The sequence below is a fragment of the Suricata suricatta genome, chromosome 2 (genome assembly GCF_006229205.1).
Source record: "Suricata suricatta isolate VVHF042 chromosome 2, meerkat_22Aug2017_6uvM2_HiC, whole genome shotgun sequence".
Lineage (NCBI taxonomy): Eukaryota > Metazoa > Chordata > Mammalia > Carnivora > Herpestidae > Suricata > Suricata suricatta.
In genome coordinates, this window is record NC_043701.1 from 152,391,076 (window position 1) to 152,418,144 (window position 27,069).

The window sequence follows — 27,069 nt, forward strand, 5'->3', positions numbered from 1 at the left end:
TCCATACTTCGAATTTTGAATTTTGATCGTGTGCTGAGCTGGCATTATGCTGTATGGTGCTCGTGATGCTGGCAGAGACATTGAGCTGCAGCTCCCAGTCAGCCTGTGATCCTGTGATCACCAGGGTAGACAACTGAACACTTAAAACCATTCTGTTACTCGCTTTTCATATAGTATTTGATAAATTACGTGAGACACCCAGCACTTTATTATAAAATAGGCTTTGTGTTCCATGATTCTGCCCAACTTCAACTTAATATATAGGTATCCTGAGCGTGTTTAAAGTGGGCTAGACTAAGCTGTGATTGACGTTCAGTGGGCTAGGTGTATTGAGTGCATTTTGGACATACAGTATTTTCAACTAAATGGGTTTATCAGGATGTAACCCCATCATAAGTTGAAAAAGATCTGTAGTTAAATTATGTTACTTCCAACGAATAAATTAGGTACTGATAGGAGTTGATTTCTGGGATATTTAGTAGTTTTTTTTTTTAAGGAAGATGCAAAACAGTATTTTGTTGTTTTTAAACTCTAGTAGGTATTTGCCTGTCCTTCAGTAACCACTCTTCTGTTGTAGCAGTATATTTCATACTGCTTCTAAGAGGAGGCTTAGTAATACGGGGGTGTAATTTCCTTTGGGTCTTTGTAAGGGCTTTTCAAGAAGGAGGATTAAACCTGAATTGTATTATTAAATTGAATTCTGTGAGTGCCAGTTATGTACCAGGTGTTGAATATTTTTGCAGTGATCATGCCTTGTATTGGCATTTTATAAGATTTCATGAGGAATTGTAAGCTCAAAAAGATACATGCACCGTCTTTTCCTCTCTGTTCATTGCGGCATTATTTACAATAGTCAAGACCTGAAGCAACCTAAGTGTCAATTGATGGATGAAGGAAATGTGGTGTATGTATATGTAATGGAATATTATTCAACCGTAAGAATGAAATTTTGCCATTTGTAACATGGATTGACCTTGAGGGCATTATGCTAAGTAAAAGAAGTATTGTGTGATCCCACTTATGTGTGAAATCTTACTGCCCAGCCCCCAAAAAACCCACTCATAGAACAGATTGGTAGTTGTGAGAAGTGGGAGGTGAAGGGGTGGGTGAATCAGTGAAGGTGGTCCAAAGATAAAAGCTTCCAGTTACATAATAAATAAGTCCTGGGGATTTAATATACAGTGTGCGGAGTATTTTAATCACTGTATATTTGAAAGTTGCTAAGAGAGTAGATCTTAAAAGAAAATTTGTAATTATGTGTGATGATAGATGTTAACTAGACTTAATGTGGTGTTCATTTGATAATATATAAAAATACTGGATTACTATGTTGTACACCTGAAACTAATACATTATTTGTCAGTTGTATCTCAATTTTTTTTAAGGGTAAAAGATTCCATTAAAACCTACCCGAAAACAGTTTTGAAAACACCATTCCATAAGACAAAGTCCAGGTGCCACCTTAGCATGACATAAAAGGTTTTTGCCTCATCCGGCATCTGCCTAATTGGCATTCTGTGTCCTATTCTGAATGATTTGCTCTTTCATGTGACCATGCTTATGTACATTTTGTCTCTTCTGCTTGGACTGCAGTGCTCTTCCCTTGCTCAGATCCTTCCCCACCCATCTCTCCTCTCCTCTCCTTTCCTCCTTTTCCTCATAATCCCTTAATTTTTCTGCAAGTCTTCAGTTCAGATGTCACTGGAATCTCCTTGGGTAGACCTTCCTATTCTCTGCTTTTCCCCAATTTAGGTATTCTTTTCTTTGGACTCTAGTAACATTTTACATACACCCCTATGATGGCAGTTATCGTGTATTGAAATTTTTGGTTCTTTCTGTTTCTCCACATCCTAAATTGTGAGCTCTTTGAGAATAGGGAGAATCAGAGATACACAGATACTTACCTTTGTGACATGGAGCCTAGCAATATTAAAACAAAGAATCCAGTTAATCTTTTCAACCATCTGATTCTTATATCAGCTGCAACGAGGCCAGCCCCAGGCATTTTTAAGTTTATTTATTTATTTTGAGAGAGAGTGCAAGCAGGGGAGGGGCCAAGAAATAGGGAGAATCTCAAGCAGGATCCACACTGTCAGCCCAGAGACCATGCGGGGCTCCACCTTCTGAATCCACGAGACCATGACCTAAGCCAAAATCAAGAGTGGGATACTTAACCAACTGTAACACCCAGGCACCCCACTACTGCGGCTCCCACTCTGGTTTTAGAAAGACTGTATTCAGAGTTGGTGGTTTTAAGAATATTTGGGTGAGGGTCACCTGGGTGGCTAAGTTAGTTGAGCGTCTGACTTCAGCTCATGATCTTGTGGTTTGTGAGTTCTAGCCCCATGTTGGGCTTACTGCTGTCAGCCTTTCAGTGTTGAGCCCACTTTCGATCCTCTGTCCCTCTCCAGCTGCTCCTCTCCTACTTGCACTCCCAAAAATATCTTAAATTTTTTTTAAGAAAAAAGAATATTGGGGTATAAACTTCACATTAGTGAGAAGGGGCTTCTCTCTCTCTCCCAGGACTCACGTATAACCTCCCCATCTTCTTTAACATATGCCTGAAATTATTTTCATTTCATTTATTTTAGCTGTAAAAAGGTTTTAAGTACTGTTATATGAGAATGGTAAGAGATTGAAATTGATTGGTATTTAATCTGTAAACCAGTATACATGAGTTGTCAGACTTTTTTGTTTTGTTTGATATGGGGCCAGTTACAGCAGAACTGTGGGATATGGTTTTCTGAAAGAGGTCTCCTCCCTAGAAAAAGGTTGCTTGTGTTGTGCACAGGACCAAGTAGGGGCTCCTTTGAAGACACCTGACATCACACTTTTGCCTAGGTCACTTCTATTTTCACAAATATAAACTGTAAGCAGTTATTTTTGTGTGTTGATATATCATAGTCCCCCAATTTAGTGGAACCATTTTATGAGATAGATGTGGGAGTTTCTAGCAAGAGTTATATACTTTGAGTATCTGAAAATATATGCACACTGCATATCCAGAACTCCACATTCGCATTTAGAAATGCTATTATAGAGTGGGAAACACTTGAACTTTGAGCTTTTAGTCACTTATTTCATAACCTTTCTCTGAAGTTAGCAGTACACTTGACCCATGAACAACATGGGGGTTGGGGTGTTGATCTCTGTGCAGTCAAAAATCCACATATAACTGACTTCCCTAAAACCTAACTACTAACAGCCTACTGTTAACCAATAGAAACCTTACTGATAACATCAACAGTCAAGTAATAATGTTTTGTATGTTATGTGTATTATATACCACATTCTTAATAAAAAGGAGAAAATACAACTTACAGTACTGTAAAAAAAAATCTGCTTATAAGTGGACCCGTTCAGTTCAAACCCATGTTGTTCAAGAGTCAGCTATACTACCTAAAGCATTGGAGAGTCCCTTGGCTTCCTCTTTAAGATTAGTAAGTGATATATTTCAGACCCTCTTTTCGATTATTTTTTGAATTGTTGAATCTTTTGTTATTCTTCATCCAAAGATACTTTAGAGTGGCTAGTATTTATTGATACTAATTGATGCATTTTCTGTGGCAAACTTAAATGTGGACAATTTCTTTTCTTCTAGGTTTTGGGCGGAAAGATGTAGTTGAGTATTTGCTTCAGAATGGTGCAAATGTCCAAGCACGTGATGATGGAGGGCTTATTCCTCTTCATAATGCGTGTTCTTTTGGTCATGCTGAAGTAGTCAGTCTCCTTTTGCGACATGGTGCAGACCCAAATGCTCGTGATAATTGGAATTATACTCCCCTCCATGAAGCTGCAATTAAAGGAAAGATTGATGTTTGCATCGGTAAGTCTATTTACTTTCCAGAATTTTCTTGAAATAGTAACTATTCTGAATCTAAATAAAATTCATTTATTAATATGACCAAATTCTGCCAGCCTTTATTTAAATACCAGAGAATACTTTATGATTTAATCTAACCATCATTGTCTGTTTTTGTATGGTATTGAGCTTAAGTTCTTTAAAGAAGAGAGTACAAAATTCCTATTCTCTAAATATTCAGATAAGACACATGAAGAAGGAGGTAAGGTCCTGGTAGAAGTGAACAGAGAGTGTTAGAGTAGGATACTGAGTACCATGACTGGGTTGGAGTCAAGTTTCTCCTTCCTAGAGTCTTTCCAGAAAGTTGTAGGAGAGAGATTGAAAAGATAGGAAGACTTCTTTGTAAAGAGCTTTGAATTCTGGGGTAAGGAGCTTGACACTGTTACATAAGTAGTGTGAGTAAATCATTGAAGCCTTAAGAGGAGACAGTCTGGTGAGAGTAGTATATTTGTGAAGAATGATCTGGTAGGGTGCTGGGTTGAATGGATGGCATCAGGGAGACTAGCTTAGAAGCTATAGAATAATGCTGATGAGAAACGGGGGCATAAAGGAGGGCTGTTGTAGAACAGGAATGCAGAATACGTAAAGAAGCATTTGAAGGACAAACGATCAGTTATTGAGAATGCTTTAACAAATGATACAGGATTGGACTGACAGGCTGGTTGATCACTGACAGAAAATTATAATTAAAAATATTGATTATTTGAGAGTTTTTGTTAACCTGCTACTGACTTTTCTGAGCCTACAGTCAAGGATTCCAGACTCTGCTTACCTTAGCTCTATTTCCTCATGTAAAACAAGGACATTTGAAATTCTTGAGACAGCTAGAAAACCAGTTCTTTGCACTAGGAAAAGTGCAGGTGCTCTGTGCTGGATTTAAAAGTTGCTCTCTTGGGGCACCTGGGTGGCCCAGTCAGTTGAGCATCCAACTTTGGCTCAGGTCATGATCTCATGGTTCTTAGGTTCGAGCCCTACGTCAGGCTCTGTGCTGACAGCCCAGAGCCTGGAGCCTGCTTTAGATTCTGTTTCTCTCTCTTTCTCTGCCCCTCCCCTGCTCATACTCTGTCTCTCAATATAAATAAACATTTAAAAATAAATAAATAAATAAAAGTTGCTCTTTTGGGGCACCTGGGTGGCTCATTCAGTTAAGCATCCAACTTCGGCTCAGGTCATGATCTCATGGTTCATGAGTTCGAGCCTGGTGTTGGGCTCTGTGTGCTGACAGCTCAGAGCCTGCAGCTTGCTTTGGGTTCTGTCTCCTGCTCTCTCTGCCCCTCCCCCACTTGTACACTGTCTCTCTCAAAAATAAATAAACATTTTTTTTTAAAAAAAGGTTACTCTCCCCTCACTCCAAAACCCCATATTACTATTTATAACAATCCCAGCCTAGCTCAAGTTAGGTCATTTATAAAGATACAAAACACATTACCTAGTAACCTCTGCCCTGTTCTCCTTTCCTGTGTGTTATCTGAAATTGCTGCTGTCCTCTGCTCACAGCCCTTTTCTAGTTCCTGAGTCATAGACATATAAATAATCAGCTTTAATAATGTAGCATTTTCCAAATATAGTTATAGATCTGCACTGGCCAGTATGATAACCAAGCATTTGTAATGCAGTTAGTCTGAAATAAGATGTACTTTTTACATACCAGATTTTAAAAGCTATGACAAAAAGGAATGCAAAAGTATCAATTTTATATTGATTACACTATAAATATAAATTTTGAAATTATGGTATTAATGTGACTACCAGAAAATTTTAAATTACGTATACGTGCACATTTTATTTCTATCAGATAGCAGTATTACAGGTAGAGTGGAATGATTGTAAAAGAACAGGAGGTAGGTTTCCTGTCTCCATGTATCATTTGCCTTTGACCAGCACCTTACTTAGAGTGTGCTAGAAAATTTTTTATTTATTTCGAGAAAGACGAAAATAGAGAATCCCAAGCAGGCTCCGCACTGTTGGCACAGAGCGCAACGCAGGGCTGGATCTCACAACTGTGAGATCAAGACCTGAGCCGAAATCAAGCATCGGCTGAACCGACTGAGCTGGCCAGGCACCCCTAGAGTATCTTTATATAACAAGTAACAGTAGAGAATATAGCTCAAGTCTGTTCTTTTTATGTGCTCTAGGATGTAACATAGCAGTTTTGATTTGGGGCTTGTTAACCCTACAGAGACTATTTTTCTTTCTTTTTTAAAGAATTTATCTGTGTGATTTTTTTTCTTTTTTTCCAATTCCACAGATCCCTATCCTGGGCTTCCATAGCTTTGGAACTTCCATTTTTGTTATGGTAGGACAGTCTTTCTAACATAGGCATTGTTCATTTGGAATGAGAAAACAAGCTTTTGTGCAAACTAGCCTTTTATTTCGTTATATACCCTGATCATCTTTAGTCACAAAGCAAAGGAAACCTGACATTATGCTTAGGGGACATTTATTTAATGTGTCTTATACATTAAATATGCAATATTTTATATATTCTTTAAAACATGACATTTACCATACTATTAGGATATGAAAGGTCTTTAAATAACTCTAAGACTTCTGGACCAGAGTTTTTGAGAAAATAATTTACTAAAGAAGATTGTCGAGGTTACCATTTTGAAAGGTAGTGCTTCTGTGTTGCAGTGCTCTTACAGCATGGAGCTGAGCCAACCATCCGAAATACAGATGGAAGGACAGCGTTGGATTTAGCAGACCCGTCTGCCAAAGCAGTGCTGACTGGTAAGCCTCTGTACTCTCTTTGGATATTCCAGGAAGAATGTAAAGAATTGAGCTCTCAAGGTAGATAATCTGCTTCCTACGGTAAATGATGTCAACTAGATTTTCAAAATACTGTAAGTTCAATTATTATTTCTTTCTATATCTGGACTGTTGATATTTGATTCTTGTCTTAAAAAAGTAAAGCTTTTCTTTTTTTCTTCTTAAGTTGATTTTAAAATTTGTGATTCTGGCCTTATTTTGGGTCCGGGTGATAGGTAATTGTGTGTTCCTATCACGTATTCATGATGTTTTTTAAATGTCCCTGAATTTTTCCAAGCAAAAATAAACAATTGGGACTACATCAGAGTAAAAAGCTTCTGCACAGAGAAGAAAACAACCAACAAAACTAAAAGGCACCCTACAGAACAGGAGCAGATATTTGCAAATGACATATCTGATAAAGGGTTGGTATCCAATATATATAAAGGACTTATAAAACTCAATACCCAAAAAACAGATAATCTAATTAAAACATGAGCAGAAGACAGGAACAGACATTTCTCCAAAGAAGACATACATGTTGACCAACAAACACATGAAAAGATGCTCAACGTTACTGATAAGTCAGGGAAATGCAAATCAGAACTATGATGAGGTATCACCTCACACTTTACAGAATGGCTAAAATCAACAACAAAGGAAACAACAGGCATTGGTGAGGCTGTAGAGAAGAAGGAACCCTCGTGCACCGTTGGTGAGGATGCAAACTGGTGTAGACACTGGAAACTAGTATGGAGATTCCTCAAAAAGTTAAAAATAGAACCACAGAACAATGCAGCAATCACACTACTGAACATTTATCCACAGAATACAAAAGCACTATTTCAAAGGGATAGGTGCACCCCGATGTTTATATCAGTTATTATTTACAATAGCCAAGATATAGAAGCAGTCCAAGCATCCGTCAGTAGATAAATGGTTAAAGAAAATGTGGTGTGTATATGTATACACACACACACACACACACACACAATGGAATATTACTGGGCCATAAAACAGAATGAAATCTTGCCATTTGCAATGACATGGTTGGAATTACTATAATGCTAAGCAAAATAAGTCAGTCAGAGAAAAACAAATACTATATGATTTTACTCATATAAAAGGAACTTTAGAAACAAACAAAAAAGTACAAGCAAAGTGGAGGGGGGGAAGAGCAAAAAACCAAGAAACAGACTCTTAACTATGGAGAACAAGCTGATGGTTACCAGGGGGGAGAAGGGTAGGGAGACAGGTTAAATAGGTGATAAGGTTTTAAACTTTTTTTTTTACTGTTTGTTTATTTTTGAGAGAGAGACATAGCATGAGCTGGGGAGAGGCAGAGAGAGAGGGAGATACAGAATCCGAGCAGGTTTCAGGCTCCGTGCTGTCAGTATAGAGCTTGACACAGGGCTTGAACCCACAAACCATGAGATCATGACCTGAGCCAAAGTCAGGCACTTAACTGACTGAACCATCTAGTCGTCTCGATATACTATTTTTTTTTATATATAGTTTAATCTTTTTTTTCCCTCTCTTTTTATGAAGCCCTTTCAAAAAGCTCTAATCATTCTCTTTTCTAGACAGGATTCTGGGCATGCCAATTTTATTACCATGAAGAGTATCATTTATTGTTCTCTCGTAACATTTTTTTTTTAATTTATTTTTGAGAGACAGACAGAGACAGCATGATCAGGGGAGGGTCAGAAAAAGAGGGAGATACAGAATCAGAAGCAGGCTCCAGGCTCTGAGCTAGTTGTCAGCACAGAGCCAGATGCGGGGCTCGAACCCACAAACTGTGAGATCATGACCTGAGCCGAAGCTGGACGCTTAACCAACTGAGCCACCCAGGTGCCCCTCTCATAACATATTTTTTGTCTTTAGAACCTATTAGGATGTATAAGGCCTAGGTTCATTTAGACTATCAAACCTTTTCAACTGGTAGTATCCACTTCAAATGTTTCTCCTTCATCAGACTGTTTCCTCTTAAACAGCTCTCTACCATATTATTTTCTGGATTCTTCTCCACTGTGTGATCACCGTTAGAATAATGTCTAATCCAGTAGTCAAGGGCCTGAGGCTTCTGCTGTGATCTCTTGTGCTTGGAATTTGTGAATTCCTTGGAATTTTTCTGTTACTACTGAGAAAATTTAGACCAATTCCCCCAAAGGTGTTCTAGAAAACTGAGCTGCTGTAACTATCAATCCATTGTTTATTTCCCCCTTCACTATTCCATGCTAGTCCCTGTTTATTTCTTTTTTAAAAACCTTGAGGCTCAAAGAAGCCTTGCACTAGTAATCAGTATATAATTTGCATTGTGGGCAACAGCTTGGATTTTATTCCAGCAAATCAGTAAACACTATCCATTATGTTAAATTAGGTTAATTTTATATTCATTTTAATGTTTTGTTTGTATTCATCTGTAAATGTGAAAGCTATCGGCATAGTTTATATTTAATACTGTTTTTATTTGCATATATTTAAGTAGCATAATAAATATTTCAGTGTTGAAAAGTCTTCTGGATTCATAAAAATATTAATGATTATATTCAGTTGATAGGGTCATAGATTATCTTTTGTTATCTCTATAATGTTGGCATATTGAATTTTGCTTTGTTTTACCTTTGAGTGAACTTGTGGGTGCATTTAGTCTGTTGAACAAATAGCATAATTGGGAAATTATAGCATAATTAGGAAATTTGAGGAATAAAAAGAAAAGGGAAGCCTCACCAATAACCTACCACCTAAGACAAACTTTGTTGAAAGCTTGGTTTATTTTCTTCTTGGCTTTTTTTGGTGCATATTGTTTTCATATAGCATCATTATGTAATATTGAGGTTGGTTTTTTTTTTTTTACTTCTATAACAAATGTATTCCATATTATATCCAAATTTATCAATGTTAAATATAGTTCATGAGGATTTTTATGCATAAAACTGTTAATACTTCTGTGACTCATTTTTTTTAATCTCCTCTTTTTCCCATAATTCACAGGTGAATATAAGAAAGATGAACTTTTGGAAAGTGCCAGGTATGTACTGGTATAATACGTACCATGAATAACTTCTTCATTAGTGTTTTTTTTTTAAACAAGCAAACTTTAAAAGAGAGTGATTTTTTTTTAATAGTCATATATATGCCTCCAGGTAGGATCTGATAAAGAATACAAATTGCTAATACACTTTTTTTGTGTGCTAGGAGTGGCAATGAAGAAAAAATGATGGCTCTACTTACACCATTAAATGTCAACTGCCATGCAAGTGATGGCAGAAAGGTACTTCTTTTTGCAACTAAATTTGTGTTCATCCTCCTGGTAACATGAAAATGCATTTGTCTCACTAAAAATTAAAACATTGGATGAGAGGGCACCTGGGTGTCTCAGTCAGTTAAGTTTTCAACTCTTGATTTTGGCTCAGGTCATGATCTCATGGTTTGTAAGATCAAGACCGCATCAGGCTCTGTTCCGACAGTGCAGTGCCTGCTTGGGATTCTCTCTCTCCCTCTCTTATCTGCCCTTCTCCTGCTCACTCACACACTCTCTCACTCTCTCTCTCTCAAAATAAACTTTAAAAAGAAAAAGAAAGAAATCATTTGATGAGAATGCTAATATTTCTTTTAAATAATAGTTTAGATTAATTCTTAAATTTAGTAATACTTTGTTGATAATACATAATTTGCTTCTTACTTACAATAATGAACTTGTAAGGTTTTATGTCTTTGGTATGTATGTTGGATTCTATAAAACCAAATTGATAATTTTATGAAGTATAAGGGTTTTTCTGGATTTTTGTATTATATGGGATTTTTACTTATACATTTTTTAGCTATTATTTTAATTTCATTAATTTGATTAATATTTCAGTCAACTCCATTGCATTTGGCCGCAGGATACAACAGAGTAAAAATTGTACAACTGTTACTGCAACATGGAGCCGATGTCCACGCTAAAGATAAAGGGTAAGTAAGCATTTGAAAAGAATGAGGATTTCTTAAATGTTACTGTCCTTGCAATAATGTCTGTAATCTTATAAAACTCTTACTGTTTGTTAAACAGCAGAAACATTATTGTACTTTTACAATACGCAGATTGCTCTTAGGACACATAGAATTATGAAATCTTAAAGCTCCCCCTCATAAGGCTTACACTGCTTTTGGGGAGCATGGAGAGATACCTAACAATATAAGATCCTCTACTAAGTGTGAGGTGATAATAGAGATAGTATTTTACCAGTTCCCAGGAGAGAACTCTCAGTGATGGCTGTAGGGGCTGGAAAATCCTTCAGGAGGAGGTGATACTTGACCCGGACTCAACTCAAGAGAGCAGAGAACTTAGGAAACTACTTTGTGCAAGAGGAGGTGCTGAAGCATATATTACAGCATCATTAAGAAACAGTAACTAGACCAGAATGGCTAACGCAGATGATTTACACAGGGGAAAGATGAAGTTTAGGGTTGGAGAAGTAGGTAAGAAGCAAGTTTTAGAGGACTTGGTATTCTAGCCTAAAGAATTCAAACTGTGAGCCATGAGGCTTTGAAGGATCTTAAGCAAGGGGAAAGATTTTTCTAAAAGAGGGGTTTTAGGGGACACATCCTGGCAGGAATGTGTAATGTAGTTTGGAGAGAAAGAGCCAGAGGTAAAAGAGCAGTTAGAGTAATCATTATAGGGGTTCAGGCATAATGAGGATCTCTAATAATGTTGCAGAGGCATGCACATGAAGACATCAGTGCCGGAGATATTACAAGGTACCCATGGCTAACGTGTGTTGAATGTCTGAATGTGATAAATGAGAAAGGAATAAAAAGATAACTACATTTCAAATTCTGAGGCTGAATGACTGAGACCCAGTGATACACATGCTAAAATCCAGAAGGGAAATCTTGGAAGAAAACATTGAGCTCACTTTTTTTTTTTTTAATGTTTACTTGTTTTTGAGAGAGAGAGAGAGAGAGTGACCATGCATGAACAGGATTTGGGGTTAGGGACAGAGAGAGAATCCCAAGTAGGCTCTGTGCTGTCAGGACAGAGCCCAACACACGGGTCAAACTCACGAACCATGAGATCATGACCTGAGCCGTAATCAAGAGTCTGGACACTTAACTGACTGAGCCACCCAGGCACCCCGAATTCACTTTTAGAACTCTTGGTTTTATGAGATGATGATGGGAGCTCAAGTAGAGATAGCCAGTAGATAGTTGGGAATGAAATCAATGCTCAGGAAAGAAATCTTACAATAAAAAATGGTGGGGAAAGCCACAAGCCTTTAAAGGGAGACAGGTGGAATTAATGACTTAAACCGTGAGTGGCTGTTCCTCACCAGAAGCCACCATGATTGTGTCTGTGGGAATTACTGAGTGAGTGATCCCCAAGGAAGAGCAGCTTAAGGATATGTCAGGATTTTGAGGTCCCACTGTACCTTCCTATGTGTAGAAAGTTCTTTCTCCATTGCCATCATGAAGAAATTGGGTTTTAGTTTTCTTAAGTAATTTAAGTTATAGAATCTTGGTGGGGGAGCGGGGGGGGAGGGAGTCTCAAAGAATCAAAGAAGAGCCAGTGTTTGAGCTCTGACCTGGAAAAGATTGTAGAAGTAAGCCAGGAGGGAGGGAAATCTGTTCTACGCCAAGGGGACAGTGTGTGCAGAGGCATCGAGGGAACTGCGAGGGCTTGAGCCTGCCGTCACTGAAGGCGGAGGCTCCAGGGAGTCAGACCGCTGCACGCCAGGCTAAACAGGTGGAACCAGCTTTCAAAAGCAAGGAAGAACCAGTGAAGGGCGTTAAAACAAGGACTAACTACATCAGCTTTACCTTTTAGAAAAGTCTAGCTACTTGGAGGATAAATTGAAGTGGTGGCTGTTTTTAATAGTACAGGAAGAAATACTAAAGGCAGTGGTGTGAGCCATGGAGGGAAAAAAAAGATGGATTTGGAAGAGACTTGGCTTTTAGCATTGTTAGAATTTAGTGTTCAAATGGATGTTAAATTCTGTGTGTTTCTATTTGAAGGTCACCAGAATCATTTGCTATTTAAATCTAAGTGTAAATTTAAGTTACTTAAATAAACTAAACCTAGGGAATCTGTAATAACACAGATTTCTTTTCGCCACTCTCCCCCATTCTGTAGTGATCTGGTGCCCTTACACAATGCCTGTTCTTATGGTCATTATGAAGTAACTGAACTTCTGGTCAAGGTTAGTTCTCTTTTTTTTCTTAGAATTATAAAGTCAACTTGAAACACATTGTATGCCTTCTTACTATGTTTTCAGTGCTTGGTGGATAGAGAAGGAATATGTATAATTCTTATAAGATATAGATGATTTATAGGTCAGCATTTGACTGCTTTGAGATTTTTGCAGTATTGTATTTATTTTTCCTAAAAAAATTTTTAATGTTTGGGATTTTTTGAGAGAGAGAACACGAGCAGGAAAGGAGTACAGGGAGGGGAAGGGCCGAGAGAGAAGGAGACAGTCTGAAGCAGGCTCTAGGCTCTGAGCTGTCAGCACAGAGTCCAACACAGGGCTCAAACTCATGAACCATCAGGTCGTGACCTAAGCCAAAGTCAAGAGCCAGAGGCTTAACCAACTGAGCCACCCAGGCACCCTGGCTCTGTTTTTTTAAATGAAGTATATATGTATGTATCTTATTTAAGTAATCTCTACCTTGCACATGGAGCTCAAACTCAACCACAAGATGAAGAGTTACATTGTTTTCCAACTGAGCCAGCAGGTACCCCCAGGCACTCCTTTTTAATGACCTTCTTAAACTGAAGTATACTTAGCTAAGGGCAGCTAGGGTGAAGGGAAGTCTAGAATCCATCTGATAAGAAAGATGAGTGAAGGAGCTGAAGGTGTTTAGACTCAAAAAGAAAAACGTAAGAGTTGCTTTCAAATACTGCAAAGAATATTGATTATGAGAGATGAGATTGAACTAGAATGACTTCTGTGCTCTAACTCCATTACTTGTAAATGGCTGAAATTTAAAAAAAGACTAACAAGAATGAGGGAGCACTAGAACTCAAACATTGATGGCAATGCAAAAATAATACAGCCACTTTAGAAGACTATTAGGCAGTTTCTAATAAAAGTAAACCTGTACCTCCCATATCATCCAGCAATTCCATTCCTAGGAGCATAACATGTGTCCTTAAAGAGACTTGTACATGAATGTTCATAAAAGTTTATTCATAATAGTCGAAAACTGGAAATAGTCCAAATGTCCATCAACAGGCTAATGGATTAGTAAATTATGGTATATCTATAAGAGTTAAATAAGGCCCTTGTGATAGGCCTAGCAACAAGCTACTGGCTTTAGGGGGGGCGGGGAGAGGAATGTATTTCTGAAACCATTAGAAAAGTGAACTTTGAAAGCATAACCTGTTTAAGCTTGAATGATGTTAAATTTCACAGTACTAATACTTCTAAATTCTCTTAAAGATCGAACACTAAATATATGCTTTCCCCTCCCCTTAACCTTTCAGCACGGTGCCTGTGTAAATGCAATGGACTTATGGCAGTTCACTCCTCTCCATGAGGCAGCTTCAAAGAACAGGGTTGAAGTGTGTTCTCTTCTCCTAAGTTACGGTGCCGATCCAACGCTGCTGAATTGTCATAATAAAAGCGCTATAGACTTGGCTCCCACACCACAGTTAAAAGAAAGATTAGCATGTGAGTATAAAATAATGAATGTTCAACCTCGAATATTAAGATACCAATAAACTAAAAATGTGTTCTTTCTCATTTGTTTTTAGAAAATTTTAAATAATAGTCCTGATACCCTTAGCCATGAGTATCTGTTGTTGCTTGTACTAACATAGTCAAGTTCAATGCTTTTTATATGTATCAGTCTAAGTAGATGGTATGGGTTTGAAAAGAAAGAATTTGGGTGTTGTTCCTATCTTTGGTGTGAGTTTCTGATTAATCTGCCATGAAGTTAATTATTTGTAGGATTACTGTCTTGTAAACATAGTCCCCAGATCTTACCATCTAATATTCTTTAGTATCTAGGCAGTTGCATGGTTTTCTGTCTATAACTGAAATAGATGTGTGAGAAACAGCCACCTATTTCAGATACAATATTACTTACAGAAGTAGGAAACTTATGTTACATTTGTACTATTCTGGAACAATAAAGGCTAATGGGTGGTTTCACAAATATGATGAATAAAAGGAATCTTAAGAAAATATTCTTTCATTTGTTCATCAGTAGGTGACTCTTAGAAATATTTGATTTTTCTGATCACCAGTTCTCTGATGTATGAGCAAAATTACCTGCTACCACTATAATGTTAGTTTAGGGACCGTGATCACTCTTCATTTTATTTCTTTACGGAGAAAAATTCTCTGCTTTGGAAAATTCTTAGAACTCTCAGGTCTGGGAGTACATGGCAGTACTCCAGATCTCTACAGACCAAAATAGACCCTGGGTTGGCCATGGACTAAATCTGTGTATACATTTGGGGACGAAATGGATCATAACGAAGGGAAGCTCATATAGCACCTTCTCCCGTTTAGGGGGTTGTATTTGGAGAATATCTTTAAACCTCAATCTATTTTGGTAAATAATTTTGAGAATGCTTTGAAGAAAAGTACTAAATGTCTTTTCCTAGGTAAGTCCCATCAATTTGATAATTCTCATGCAGATTTACATGCTTTTTCTTCATCTAGATGAATTTAAAGGCCATTCATTGCTGCAGGCTGCACGGGAAGCTGATGTTACACGAATCAAAAAACATCTCTCTCTGGAAATGGTGAATTTTAAGCATCCTCAAACACATGAAACAGCATTGGTAATGTTTCAGATTAAAATTTTTAAGATGCAGTAACCAAAAACATGCTAAACTAACCATAACATCATCCTTCTTTTGATGAGGCAGAATAACATGATGTCCTACTTTTACTTATAGAATTGTTTTAAAAATCTGTTTTTTAATTAGTGCCTTAACATAAAGAAAAAAATTCCAACAGTACAGAAAAATAGACAACCTCACCCCTTTAAAAAGCAATACCATTATTCATTTGAGTATCCTTCCAGAAAAAAACTATTCATATACTGGCATATATTAGGTGGAGCCTTTTTATTATCGTAATAATACATGTCATTTCCTTTTTTATTACAAAAATTATAAATGTTTCTGATGGAGAATTTTGAACCCACTCAAAGTAATGAAAAAGAAAATAATTCTGCCATCCATATAAAAACCATTTGATTTTCCTTCTAGTATTACAGTTTTTTCAGAATTAGTCTAAGGCCTGGATATGTGCCCTCTGTACTGTGTGTATAATGTGTCTGTGTGAGTAGAGGCTGCTTCTCTGATAGAGCTAATAACACTTCTGTGGAGCTGTAACAAAATAGATGAGAATTGGGCAGTCTCTGGAAAAGCAGAAAAGAGTGAGAGCTAGTGGGGATAAAGTGATGGCAGATAGGAAGAGAATGGTGTAATCAGAGACTACCTTAGAAGGAACGGTTTGAAAGGACCAAAGTCAGTCCTGCTGTATGAATTGCAGTATGTGCTTTGGGTGAGGGGAGAAGGCCTTAAACAGATGTGTTTCGGGGCAAATTTAACTCATTGTGTTACTTACCTAATATCTTGCAGATAGTTAATTTTCTTTGTTATTGGTTAATTTTTTTCCTTGTGCCATGATGTAAACTATGTGGAGGTCATGTAGGAACCTGGTTATAAAACATTTTAAGTCTTTTTGCCACTCTAGTTGTAAAAAATATCCAAGCAAAAGGATAGCAAAGCTGCAGACTAATAAGAAATGCTAATGCAAATTATCAAGATGGTACAGAGAAACCTGGAAAGACTGACAGGAAAATTTTCTGGTCTGAAAAACTAATACTGTGTATTATTTCCCCTGTACGTAGTCTGCTATTAAACAACTTATTTTTGTTATTGACGTTAAAACATACTAAGAGTTAAGTATTGGTGGATAGTTGTGATGCAGGGCAGTATTTTCCAGGCTTGCAGGGATTACAGGCCCTGCCTGGAATTTTTTTTTTTTAATTTTAAATATTTGTTTATTTTTGAGAGAAAGAGAGAGGGAGCATGAGGGGGGAGGGGCAGAGAGAGAGGGAGACACACAATCCGAAGCAGGCTCCAGGCTCCAAGCTGTCAGCACAGAGCCTGATGTGGGGCTTTAACCCACAAACCATGGAATCCTGACCTGAGCCTAAACAGAACACTTAACTGACTGAGCCACCTAGGCACCCCAGGAGTGCAATTTTGAAATGGATATGATCAAGAATTCTTGGAAAAAACTCTTTCCATTCTCTGTGTTATCCTGATAGATGTCCTGGGATGATAACTCACAGCATACTAACTGTGTTTACCAGTCAGAAATGAGGGCAAAGGAATGATTCTGGTGACAGCAACAACACTGAATGAACCTGAAGCAAAGTCATGAAAATCAGATAAGCTTTATAATTAATAACAGGTTAAAATAAGAGAACAAATTTCATCTGTACTTTGCATTTAGATGTGTAGAACAACTTAGCTTAACAATTATCCAGAACTTTTATTCCATGAAATCTCAGGCTTCAGTTTAACTTAATATCTTTTCATTGATCTCGTCATTCACACTCAGATATTTATTGAACACCTATCATGTATGAGTATTATCCCAGATATTAGGGATTGGATGTGGAGACATCACCGTGAGATACACACTAGGTTTATAACTGGCAAATCCCCACTTCCTGTCTCCTTTTCCTCTTGGCATATCACAGATAGAGATGCTACAGCCTTCAGTGTAGAGCATATCATCTCCCATTGATTTTGACTAATCCAAGCTCCTTATTCTGTTTGAGCAACTAATTGAGAAAGAAGTAAATGCTAACATTGGCAACTATTTGATCTGTGGTGTTATCAAACAGCATCTAGACCTGATGAGTGTCTTATTTCTTCATGTAAAGAAACGCCAACCTTTGGGGTATTTTATTAATTAAACTTTTAAAAATAACAAAAACACATATATGTAGGAATAGTTTTGAAAAGAGTGTTGGTCACAGTAATTTAAATTTTCATCACATCACTAGTGGCTTTTTCCAAGATGTAGGACCACTATAAAACTTGACCAGAATATTTAGTAACAGATGCTCTCTGGTAAATAGGATTTGCAGGCCCTGCCAGAATTTGGTAGTTGTTTTCATTCTATCCAATAGAAAGTTTTTGAGTAGCAAAGTTAGGTCAAAAATAAAACAAAGAAATTTAACTTCTTGGGTATTCTTGATTGGAAACACAAATGTTCTTAAATAAAAATCAGTCATGTATAGTCCTTGATTAATACTGCAATTTAAATTATCTAGCATTGTGCTGCCGCATCTCCGTACCCCAAAAGAAAGCAAATATGTGAACTCTTGCTAAGAAAAGGAGCAAACATCAATGAAAAGACTAAAGAGTAAGTGTACTTTTAGTAATTAAAAATTATTGACATTTTAGTTTTTGGATAATACATTCACTATCTGGCTGACTTTTTCTTTTTAAGATTCTTGACTCCTCTACACGTGGCATCTGAGAAAGCTCATAATGATGTTGTCGAAGTAGTGGTGAAACATGAAGCAAAGGTACACTTCCTTTTTGGTAATCTTTGGTAATCCAGTGAGTTATTATCTGTTTAGCAGATGAATTACCTGGCTTCCTAACCTGTTTACTCTCTTACAAGTACTACTTTTTCCCTCTTAATCTGTACTTAAAAATAGACTAGCAGGTACTTTTCTTTATCTGATTTATTGCTAGAAAACCTAAGGATTTATTCAAAAGTACATGCCTCCAATGTAGCCTTCCTTCTCCATTCCCTTTACCCACACCCACTGGTCAAGTTATCTTTGAGGTCTTTTTTTTTTTTTTTTAACAATACTCTTGAGAGTATCCTCAGCTGGAGACACACTGATTCCGACCCATCATCTCCAGTCTTCTCTCGCTCATGTCTTCCGTTCCTTAGTTACCATGAGAATTCTTGTTGTTTACCCCAGCCACAGTCTTTCTTACTCTCTGTTATTTCTGTGACAAAGCCAAAGGACCTGGAACAAAAGGAAGTAAATTATTTAAATAACTTGATTGAAAACATAGCTCCCCATATGGGGAAGTCAGTGTTCTTTAGTTGACATTTGTATACAAAGCATTTTATTCTTAGAATAATTATGTTTTCATCAGGCTAGAGATCATCATTTGTTGCCCAGGAACTTTAAAAAATACCAGTCGGTAAAAGATAGACATGGCATCCCAGATTGGAAGAGATGACAGTCACCTAATTCAACAGTTCTCATAGTTTTTAGCCACAGAGCCTTGCCTTTTCCAAACACAATCTTTAGTAGAAGCTTATTATGTAACAAAAAGAATGGGTCTGCTCTGAATGAAGGAAAAAGAGGGGAGTAGAGACCCCTAAGCCCTAGGGTGACCCCCAAGGCTCTTTCCTAACTGTGCTTCGCAGAATAGTTTTCTGATCTGTCCTTCCTTGGGATCCCACGTAAGGAACTGCTTAGAATTCTTTGTACAATTTCCTGTCTGTGTTTCCTCTCCGTGTCCTTTTTCTCTTTGATTTGGGGGAATTCTTGATAATGTATAATCTCAGTCTTTCCTGTTGTAAATTACTGAATAAAATAAAGTTTATTTCTGCTTGACTGCTTGGTATATCTCGTCTGTTCTATAACTTTTCATAGCTTGCTTTTTTCATACATGTGGTGCATTACTAGAGGAGTATCTGGATACATACTAAATTCTGAGTTGTGAAATTCAATGAAACAATCTTGATGAGGGTGACAAACCATCCAGGTTTGTTCAGGAACTGAGGGATTTCCAGAAACAGGACTTTCATTGCTAAAACCAGAGGAGATCCAGACAAACCAAAACAAGTTTGTCACCCTGATCTTCACGAAAAGTGGTACCCAAGTAAGGTTTTCAAGTGGATGTATTTCACATTTCAGTGAGTTTTGTTTTGTTATGGGAATAAATAGAATAATTGTCCTGAGCATTTTAAATCAGTTATCAGTTTCCATAAGCATGGAGACTAGCTGTCTATAATCTAGTTTGGGATTCATTGAGAAAGTCTTACTATATTCCTAGTCAGATACTCTCCGGTTCTGTGTCTCAAATCACACTAGTGGCCACAGGATTGATTACTGAGGAACTTAATTTCCACTTATGTTTTAAAGAATTACTTCCCTGGTAGGGAGGGGTGCAGGTAGAGATGAGATGGGGGAATTAACATTTCACTATGTTGTTTTATTATATACCCACCAATTTCTCCTTCTGTCCATAGGTGTATATATACATACTACATATTTCAAAGTAATTTGGAAGTTGCTACACACTTCTCCCTAAATATTTCCATATAGGCATTATCTAGAGATCAGTATTTACAGGTTTGGGAAGGATATAAAACATGCACTGAAATGCACAAATCTTAATGTCTGTTCGCTTGCTGAATTTTGACTAATGCGTATACCTGTGTAACCAAAACTTACCAAGGTACAAAACGTCCTTTCATGGCAGAGGGAGGGCCTCATCCAGGCAGTCTCCACCCTTAAGGCAACAGACATTTTTATGATTTCCTGTATGGATTGGATTTACCTGTTCTAGGCCTTGTATCTACGGAATCATACAGTATATACTCAGTGTCAGGCTTTCTCCTCAGTATATTTTGGAGATTCATCCATGTACCTATAGTTTGTTCCTTTTTATTGCTTAGAAATATTCTGTTGTGTAAATATATATAATGTGTTGGTTTATCTATACAGACTATATTTGCGTGATTTAAAAAGGTAGAAGATTAAGCCAATAGGAATAAATGTTTTAATGCTAACTTAGTCTCTGGCTTTGTTACTGTTGTGTATCTTGGGGTTAGTCTCCACATTTCTATACCTCAGAGATCTTCTAAACACATGGATTAAGCTTTTTTAGGCAATGTCTACCTCAAAATGCAGTAAATTTACTTATACTTAAATGTGAAACACTGTTACTCAACATTTCCTGCTTTTAACCCAAAAAAGGTCTTTTCTGATATCAGCCTTCATGAATCGGTAAATGCTCTAGATTTGAGCAAAAACACTTGTTTTGGCCCTGGATAATAGGCTTCATAAGAGAATAATAGTGATTTTTAAATTAGTAACAAGCGTTCAGTGCATGATTGGGTGGTTTTAAGTTTTGCGTTGCAGGCTAATTTTAGCTTTTTCTGCATTGTTAAGGTTAATGCTCTGGATAATCTTGGTCAGACTTCTCTGCACAGAGCCGCACATTGTGGTCATCTGCAGACCTGCCGCCTACTCCTGAGCTATGGGTGTGATCCTAACATCATATCGCTTCAGGGCTTTACTGCCTTACAGATGGGGAATGAAAACGTGCAGCAACTTCTTCAAGGTATTATTAAATGCTTTCATGAAATCAACTTTTTAAAATTAACCTTTAAGTTTTTTCATATATTACGTAGGAGTTGGTAGTAAAAAGAAAATGTAGAATATTTGGCTGTTATTTCATAAGTTTTTGTACTCAGTGCTCCAAGTGTCATGAAGTCTTAATTATGATTTTGTTCCGGTAGCATTTTCTGCCCAGTTTCTCTAAAAGCTGGCTCTTAAGTTATTATCTAGAAAGTGTTTTAAGAGTGAACTATAATAGTTATTATTTCCTTAAAGAAAGGAAAACAAAAGTAGGTGTCTCTTAGTTGAGCATCCATGATGGTAAATAATGCTCTGAAGACTGGCCCCACCTCCTCTTTTGTCACATCCTTCATATATGAGGCATGTAGAATTTGTACCAGGTAACCAACTATTTGACTTACTAAAACATTTAACTATTGAATACATGCATAGTCATTGCATTTTTAAATATTTAGATCAAATATCTATACATTCTGCATAGGTTATGCACTTCGGCCTAGAAATCTGGTCCAGTAAGTTTTAAAGTGACTTTGACATTTCAAGAGCTCAAATGAGAAGGAATCGAGCAGATCAAGTCTCTTATATCTTTAACAATCACTTTTGATAATCCTTAATGCCTCTGGTCTAGAAACCACCTTTTGAGAAAAACACTGAATAGATGGAGGTGAGTTAGTAACGCCTCCTGGAAACTGCCAAAACTTAACTAACTACAAGACTCAAGATTCTCTTTAGTCCCTGTGTACTACGTGTTTGTTTCAGTGTCAGTTTGGGGTTATAACACTAGTCCTATTCATTTGTGTGGTGATGGACATTTACAGTCTTGCTAGTTTTATGCTAAGCAATTCCTTACCTTTCCAGCGAGTTTCTTAAATTGTCAAAGTAGAATTTCCAGGTCAAAAGATAACATGTAATTGTTAAATCGTCTCCAGAAAGGTTATTAAGTACCATTTTATATTCCTCCTGATGTATACGACAAGACCTGTTTGTCAATGCTAGTATTATTACTCTTTCAATTGGGTGAATGTGTGTGAATTTCAGAAGTAATAGATGCTTTTTTTTTTAATGCTAAGTATAGAAATATTGTCAGTGTAGCCTCCCCCATTTCCATTTTGCCCACAAATGGATAAAAAAAGAAATATCTAGTATCTCATTATTTTAATTTGCATTTCTGAGATACATGTTGCAATATTTTTCCTTTTTTCCAATTTGCCTTAATAACTTTAATGTTATGTTATTGTCTGACATATTTTTCCAAACTGATTTTGATCCTGCCTTCATGTACTACTCAAAGAGCTTTTTTACTCCGGTTATAAAAATATTCACTTACATTGTCTTTCAGCATTTTTAAGGTTTAATTATTTATCCTTCAGTCTTTAATCCATTGGAATTTATTTTGTTCTAAGATACAAAGTACATGTTTCCTTCCTTTTCTGTGAGATTTTAAATGAGCCATAAAACAAAATTTCAGACCAGAAAGTGGCTTTAGTTATCTCTTAGTCCATCTTTTCTCTTCGTAGAACTGAAAATCTGAGGCCCTTTGCCCCAGTTGAGATAGCTAATTAAGGGCTGAACCATGGTTAGATCTCTGGCCATTGCTCTCCTAACTTAAAGCTTTTGCACCACCCAGTGGCCTTGGTTGTAGAACATGATATCTTTCATCTATTATATTCCATTATATTGTTAAAATCACAGTTTATACTTGTTATTCAATTTACATGTTGCTTATTTATATGCATGTATAAGAAATGTTTCCCCCCAATTTTTTTTGTCTCAAAAAAATTTTTAGCGGTGTCTTACTGGTTTTTCCCTACTACCGTGGAGATTTATTGCGTAATCTACCAAACTGCAAAAGAACTTTACTTTGCGAGAAGATGCTTCCCTTAAAGCTTGATCTTACCTTCTAAATAAGAGTTAATCACTCTTTCCTTCTCTGTTTTTAGAGGGTATCCCGTTAGGCAATTCAGAGGCAGACAGACAATTGCTGGAAGCTGCAAAGGCTGGCGATGTAGAAACTGTAAAAGTAAGATATGATCTTGTGTTTTTGTTAACTTTGGGTTTTTATTTTCACAGTGTTTAATGAATCTGTACTGTAGTAGTGAAAAGCCTAGTTATATATATGTGCCTTGTTTTAAAAGGTAAATAATGAGGGGCGCCTGAGTGGCTCAATCAGTTAAGCGTCCGACTCTTGATTTCAGCTCAGGTCATGCTCTCACGGTTCATGAGATGGAGCTGACAGCACAGAGATGCTCTCTCTCCATCTTTGTCTGCCCCTCCCCCACTCACAGTCTCAAAATAAACCAAAAAAAGACAAAACCCTTTTTAAAAATGGCAAATAATGATAATCTAGTTCTCTGCAAGTAAGGATCATTGTGCAATGAAAGAAACTTTAGTTTCACATGCATCTCAGTAAATACCTCACAATCACAAACTTCATTAAGTAAACTGCATGTTTATGGAAATACATTTTATTTAAAGTGCCTAATCCTTTGTCCCCCTAAAAGAATAAGATATCAAATTATTATCCACTGTTTACATTAGACACATAAAACAGGAATGGGAAAAGAACTAAACAGTGTGTTACTGTATTTACGTATTTCTTTGGGTTTCATTTCTTTGCCCTTTGTACCACTGTGTTGCCACTTTTCAGAGCCTCTGTCTCCTTAGTAATCTTCAGTTGGTCTAGGCAACTTCAAGCTTCACATGGCCCATCTCCTGTGGTTATCCTCTGTAGAATAACCCTTCCTCAGACTTTGCTTTACTTTTTATCCTAGAGTCACATGTAATGTCTGAATGCCTGTACTAGATATTTCTGTTACCTACAGAAATTGTGCATCCCAGTAAATAACTCAGAGCCTAACATTTTAAAAGAGCATGACTATTTTTCAGTTCACATAATATATATTAAAATTAACATTTTATGAATTAAATAATTCTTCAGTAACACAATGGGTTTTTTTTGTTTCATTGTTGCCCTCAGATTTTTTCAGAAACAGTGCTGGTCCTATTTGAGAGAACAGTGACATGTAATAAGTTTTATAAACTAAATTTATTGATGTATGACAGAAGTAGCTACATGAGACAATTGCACTATATTTCTTTGGCTTCCTCGATCCTGAACAGACTCACCACACAAAGTCAGTTTTAAATTTCCTGAGACTGAAATATGTTGGTGTCATCTGAACTTGAGCTCTGAGGAAATTTATTACTGTCCTTTTAAATATAAATGTAATTTCTGAAAGTTGATTTATTTATTATTTATTTAATGTTTTTATTTATTTTTGAGAAACAGACAGCACAAGCAAGCGAGGGTCAGAGAGAGAGGGAGACACAGAATCTGAAGCAGGCTCCAGGCTCTGAGCTAGCTGTCAGCACAGAGTCCGACATGGGGCTCAAACCCACAAACCATGAGATCATAACCTGAGCTGAGGCCGGCCACTTAACCGACTGAGCCTCCCAGGCGCCCCTGAAAGTTGATTTAAAAGTTCATGTAATCACGGTGCCTGGGTGGTTCAGTCAGTTAAGCGTCCAACAGTTTGTGGGTTCAAGCCCTGCATTGGACTCTGTGCTGACAGCTAGCTCAGAGCCTGGAGCCTGTCTTCAAATTCCATGTCTCCCTCTCTCTATGCCCCTCCTATGCTCATGCTGTCTCTCTCTCTCAAAAATAAATAAAACATTAAAAAAAATTTTTTTTCAGTCCATATAATCTTTTTCTGCTGCCTAATGTGGGTAGATAGTAGTATAATCATCTCTAAGTAACTTTAGATTTTTTTTTAATAATTCCATTTCTCAAAGAAAAGAACACCTTATAAATGCAGTCTTACTGTTTGGTATGTTTTATATTTACATTCTCACTTGCTTAAGTAGGAAGTTAAATAAGATACTGAAAGAAGGATTTGGTTTCTATTACTGAATACTGCTGACTTGTGGAAAACAAGTTACTTAAGGTAGAAGTAGTGAGCTGGTTCTTTTTTTTTTTTTTCCCCCTGGAAAAGTGATTTAAAAATTAAAGGCAAGGAGCTTGGGTGGCTAGTCAGTTAAGCATCCAACTCTTGGCTTTGGCTCTGGTCGTGATTTCACAGTTTGTGAGTTCAAGCCCTGCATCAGGCTCTGCACTGGCAGCACAGACCCTGCTTGGATTCTATCTCTTTCCCCCTCTCTGCCCTTCTGCTCACACTGACTCTCTTTCTCAAAATAAACAAACATTTTTTAAAAAGGCAGGGCTCCTGGGTGGCTCAGTCAGTTAAGCATTGACTCTTGATTTTTGGCTCAGGTCATGATCTCATAGTTTCTGGGATCAACCCCTGTGTCGGGCTCTACCCTGACATCATGGAGCCTGCTAGGGATTCTCTGTCTCCCCCTCTCTCTGCCCTTCCCCTGTGCACATGCTCTTGCTCACTTGCTTTCTCAAAATTAACAAACTTTAAAACAAATTAAAAGCAACTAGTTAAAGGGCTACTAGCTGATTTGAGTGGAGAGGGCAGGTACCAGGTTAATTTTAAACACTTGGGGTACCTGGATGATTCAGTCAATTAGGCTTCTGACTTCAGCTCAGGTCATGATCTCACAGTTTGTGAATTAAAGCCCCACATTGGGCTCTTTGCAGATAGCTCAGAGCCTGGAGCTTGCTTCAGATTCTGTGTCTCCTCTCTCTGACCATCCCCCATTCATGCTCTGTCTCTCTCTCTCCCTCCTCAAAAATAAACATTAAAAAAATTTTTAAGCATTCATTCACTTACATATATTAAAGAGCAGAAAGCTCTTTATGTAATAGTGAAGACTAGACTTTGTTTTTGTAAACATAAAAGGAGTCCAGAGGAAGAAAGAGATAAAGAGAAGAGATGGGAGCAGAAATTAGATTTAGGGAACAAAATAATGCCATTGGATTGAGGAAAACCTTTTCTTTCTCATTCTCTGGGAATAAGCATTAAGCTATCTTCACTTAACCTCTGCTTTTAAAATCATTTGATGATAATTTATTTCCACAACCTTCCTAGACCTTATTTGTCTGTAGACAGGGGACTTGGTGTGAACCACTGGGACAGTGACATCAGCATATTACCCAGTGAACAGTCAATCATGAGTTCAGTTGTATTCGTTTAGATATATCAGGCTAGATGTTTCTTCCTAAGTATTAGAAAACTTGTCTCAGAGTACACAAAACTAAACCGAGAGGTAGGGAGTAAAGTGGCTGGTCATAACTATCCAACCTAGCAGCATGTGGCACATGTATTAAAAATATTCATTTTTCAAAGCCATGAAATACTGGCTCAGATATAATACTGAATCTGTATATCTAACAACCTCTTGTTTGAAAAGTACAAAAAAGTTTTATCAGTCCTCTTTTTAAATCCCCTGAAGTTAAACCTACAGATAGCTACTCCCCTTGGTTTGTTAGACTCAAGTTATCCCTGCTTTTAAGGCAGGATAGTAAATGGTCAGAGTTTTTACTAATATTGATATTCTTTTGACTTTTTTTGAGCACCACAATTTATTATTTATGTTTCTTTCCCCCCCAAACATTTATACTTTTCATCCAAGCATGAATAAAAGTGTTACTCTTTCAGCTTTTCTCATTTAGGCTTCTTCATGTAAACCAAAGAACACAAAAAATTATTTGACTCTTTTCTTAATTTTCCCAGGGATCGTAAGTATAGTTCCTTGACTACAAGCATCACCTAGGAACTTGTTAGAAATGCAGGTTCTCAGGCCTCACCCCAGTCACACTGACTTAGAAAATCTGGAAATAGGATCCAATGCACATGAAAATGTGAGAACCGCTGACCTAGAGCAGAACTTCTCAAACTTCACTGTGCTTACAGATCATCTAGGGATTTTGTTAAAGTGTAGACTCTGGCTCCATAGATGGGGGTCTGAGATTCTGCGTTTGTAACAAACCCCAGGTGATGCCAGTGCTGCTGTGACCCGTGTACCTTTGTACATTTGCCCTGAACGACTGCTGCTAATTGGTACTTTCACTTATCTTTATGGAAATAGTAGCAGTGACAATGATAAAATTTACCCAGTAGCTTTAGCCAAAGATGGGACAGGCATAGAGAGGACTAGAGGGATTCCCAATAAATGACAAGGCAAAATAAGAA

The 27,069-nt window shown here is 37.2% G+C and overlaps 1 protein-coding gene and 1 long non-coding RNA gene across 3 annotated transcripts in view; one reads left to right on the top strand and one right to left on the bottom strand.

Annotated features, from left to right (window-relative positions):
• Positions 1-3,561: 3,561 nt before the first annotated feature.
• Positions 3,562-27,069, top strand: part of TNKS2 (tankyrase 2) — a 48,953-nt gene continuing 25,445 nt past the window's right edge. For both annotated transcript variants that reach the window (XM_029932222.1, XM_029932223.1), the window contains exons 1-12: positions 3,562-3,826; positions 6,497-6,592; positions 9,605-9,641; positions 9,809-9,884; positions 10,473-10,567; positions 12,726-12,792; positions 14,079-14,265; positions 15,265-15,386; positions 17,906-17,997; positions 18,085-18,163; positions 20,783-20,954; positions 22,912-22,991. In XM_029932222.1, coding sequence (XP_029788082.1) covers positions 3,577-3,826; positions 6,497-6,592; positions 9,605-9,641; positions 9,809-9,884; positions 10,473-10,567; positions 12,726-12,792; positions 14,079-14,265; positions 15,265-15,386; positions 17,906-17,997; positions 18,085-18,163; positions 20,783-20,954; positions 22,912-22,991 — 1,353 coding nt within the window. In that variant the 5' untranslated portion in view covers positions 3,562-3,576. The remainder of the gene's footprint in view (positions 3,827-6,496; positions 6,593-9,604; positions 9,642-9,808; positions 9,885-10,472; positions 10,568-12,725; positions 12,793-14,078; positions 14,266-15,264; positions 15,387-17,905; positions 17,998-18,084; positions 18,164-20,782; positions 20,955-22,911; positions 22,992-27,069) is intronic.
• LOC115285696 lies at positions 18,311-22,979 on the bottom strand. Its single transcript, XR_003905655.1, has 2 exons — positions 22,869-22,979; positions 18,311-18,619 (listed from the first exon to the last, which is right to left on the bottom strand). It is a non-coding gene; the product is annotated as an uncharacterized LOC115285696 (long non-coding RNA).